The sequence below is a fragment of the Alexandromys fortis genome, unplaced genomic scaffold (assembly GCF_014885135.2).
Source record: "Alexandromys fortis isolate MF-2015 unplaced genomic scaffold, M_Fortis_MF-2015_v1.1 scaffold_3279, whole genome shotgun sequence".
Classification (NCBI taxonomy): domain Eukaryota; kingdom Metazoa; phylum Chordata; class Mammalia; order Rodentia; family Cricetidae; genus Alexandromys; species Alexandromys fortis.
In genome coordinates this window covers 1-2,947 of record NW_026071146.1, presented here as the reverse complement: position 1 = coordinate 2,947, position 2,947 = coordinate 1, and the positions used below count along the sequence as shown (strand labels likewise).

Below are 2,947 nucleotides of genomic sequence, written 5' to 3'. Positions count from 1 at the left end.
GGCTCATCCGCGACTCCCGCTACTCAGAGGCGGCGCAGCTGCTGGCCGCCGAGCTGCAGAGGAGCCCCCGCAGCCGCGCCGGGCTGTCGCTGCTGGCCTACTGCTACTACCGCCTGCAGGAGTTCGAGCTCGCTGCAGAGTGCTATGAGCAGCTGAGCCAGATGCACCCGGAACTCGAGCAGTACCGCCTCTACCAGGCCCAGGCGCTGTACAAGGCCTGCCTGTATCCCGAGGCCACGCGGGTCGCCTTCCTCCTGGACAACCCCACCTATCAGACTCGCGTCCTTCGCCTCCAGGCTGCTATCAAGTACAGCGAGGGCGACCTGCCAGGAGCCAGGAGCCTGGTGGAGCAGCTGCTGAGTGGGGAAGCTGGAGAAGACAGTGGAGGGGAGAATGACCCAGATGGTTTGGTCAACATGGGTTGTCTGCTCTACAAGGAGGGACACTATGAAGCTGCCTGTTCCAAGTTCTTTGCAGCCCTGCAGGCGTGTGGCTACCAGCCTGATGTATCTTACAACCTGGCTTTGGCATATTACAGCAATCGTCAGTATGCCCCAGCTCTGAAGCATATCGCCAACATCATAGAGAGAGGCATCCGTCAGCACCCAGAGTTAGGTGTGGGCATGGCCACCGAAGGCATTGATGTTCGAAGTGTTGGCAACACCGTAGTCCTTCACCAGACAGCACTGGTCGAAGCCTTCAACCTCAAGGCAGCCATAGAATACCAACTGAGAAACTACGAGGCGGCCCAGGAAGCCCTCACTGACATGCCGCCCAGGGCAGAGGAAGAGTTGGACCCTGTGACCCTGCACAACCAGGCTCTGATGAACATGGATACCAGACCTACTGAGGGGTTTGAGAAGCTCCAGTTCCTGCTGCAGCAGAACCCCTTTCCCCCAGAGACCTTCGGCAACCTGCTGCTGCTCTACTGTAAATATGAGTACTTTGACCTGGCAGCTGATGTCCTGGCAGAGAATGCCCACTTGACATACAAGTTCCTCACGCCCTATCTCTATGACTTCTTGGATGCCATGATCACTTGCCAGACGGCTCCCGAAGAGGCTTTCATAAAGCTGGACGGGCTAGCTGGCATGCTGACTGAGCAGCTCAGGAGACTCACTAAGCAAGTTCAGGAAGCAAGACACAACAGAGATGATGAAATTGTCATAAAGGCCGTGAATGAATACGATGAAACTCTCGAGAAGTATATCCCTGTCCTCATGGCCCAGGCAAAAATCTACTGGAATTTTGAAAACTATCCCATGGTGGAGAAGATCTTCCGCAAATCTGTGGAATTCTGCAATGACCATGATGTGTGGAAGCTGAATGTGGCCCACGTCCTCTTCATGCAGGAAAACAAGTACAAAGAGGCCATCGGCTTCTACGAGCCTATCGTCAAGAAGAACTACGACAACATCCTGAGCGTCAGCGCCATTGTCCTAGCCAACCTCTGTGTCTCCTACATCATGACAAGTCAGAATGAGGAAGCCGAGGAGCTGATGAGGAAGATTGAGAAGGAGGAGGAACAACTCTCCTATGGTGACCCAGACAAGAAAATCTACCACCTCTGCATTGTGAACTTGGTGATAGGAACACTCTATTGTGCCAAAGGAAACTATGACTTTGGTATCTCCAGGGTTATCAAGAGCCTGGAGCCTTACCATAAAAAGCTAGGAACTGATACGTGGTATTATGCTAAAAGATGCTTCCTGTCCTTGCTAGAAAACATGTCAAAACACACGATCATGCTGAGAGACACTGTTATTCAAGAATGTGTCCAGTTTCTAGAGCACTGTGAAATTTTTGGCAAAAACATCCCTGCTGTTATAGAACAGCCTTTGGAGGAAGAGAGAATGCACACTGGGAAGAATACAGTCACATATGAGTCCAGACAGTTGAAAGCATTGATTTATGAGATCATAGGGTGGAATGTGTAGTTACTTTTGCAAAGGTCATTAGAGTTTTTCAAATCTATATTTTCCTTTTTTTGTTTTCCTGTGCATTTTTATATTTCTTTCAGGTTTGACTCGGTATACTTAAAACTATATCAGTCTTCCACTTTTGTAGCCAGTGTGTGATATAGGCACCCACATTCTTGCTGCTAGATACCACCCACAGTTGCTGCAGCAACATTGCTGCAGAGGCCCAGCGCTTTGAGTGTTTTGTCTTGAGCTGTAAAGAGAACTTTGCCTCAGTAACTAGTATACCGTCTGAGGTCCTGCCTTGTAGGCCCTGTTGCTGGGACACAGCAAACCATCTCACCATCAGTGAAGAGAAACAGAATGCAGACTTTGTTCTCTTGGCAGATTTGCTACCCAATAAATTTAATTCTTAGCCATATGCCTCCAGGTTTTTTTTTTCTTTTGGTGATTGTTTGTTGGTTGGTCTCTTTGGGACCTTTTTGTTTCTATTGTTGGAGTTATTTCACTTTCTGGACCCCATCAAAAATGAAAGTCTAGTTTGGACCTGGTCTCAGTCTTTTTGAAAGTACCAGTACTAAATAACAGAATCATTTTCCTAGGTTCTTTTCTGGTTATTTTTAGCCAGTGGTTCCATTTTTCTCCCATGATGTGCTTGGTTAGTTCTTAGGTTTTATAATCAACATTTCATCATCTGTGCTTGGGGTTTTCCATAGTTGACTGCACTTCATAAATGTTTACAATACTAAATATGGAAGTTCTTTTTAAAAGGTTGTGTGTGTGTGTGTGTGTGTGTGTGTGTGTGTGTAGGCATGTGGGTGCCATGATGTATTTGTAGAAGTGAAAAACTTTTAGGAGTGGCTTTCCCCTTTCTGCCCTGACTCTCGTGAGTTGAACTCAAGCCCTCAGGCCTACCCAGGTAGCACTTTACCCACGGCCGCCTTGGAAGCTCAAGTTTAGAAGCTTTGCAATGTTTTTAGTTAAGAAGTGTTAAGCTGAAAATGAAAAGCGGGGGGGGGGGGGGGGGG

The 2,947-nt window shown here is 48.3% G+C and overlaps 1 protein-coding gene across 1 annotated transcript; it reads left to right on the top strand.

Moving 5' to 3' along the window:
* Positions 1–5: 5 nt before the first annotated feature.
* Positions 6–2,924, top strand: LOC126496367 (tetratricopeptide repeat protein 30A2; the record flags this gene model as incomplete). The annotated part of the gene is made up of 1 exon (XM_050133888.1): positions 6–2,924. A coding segment is annotated over one exon (1,932 nt), but the record flags the coding sequence as incomplete, so codon positions are not given.
* Between the last annotated feature and the right edge of the window lie 23 nt (positions 2,925–2,947).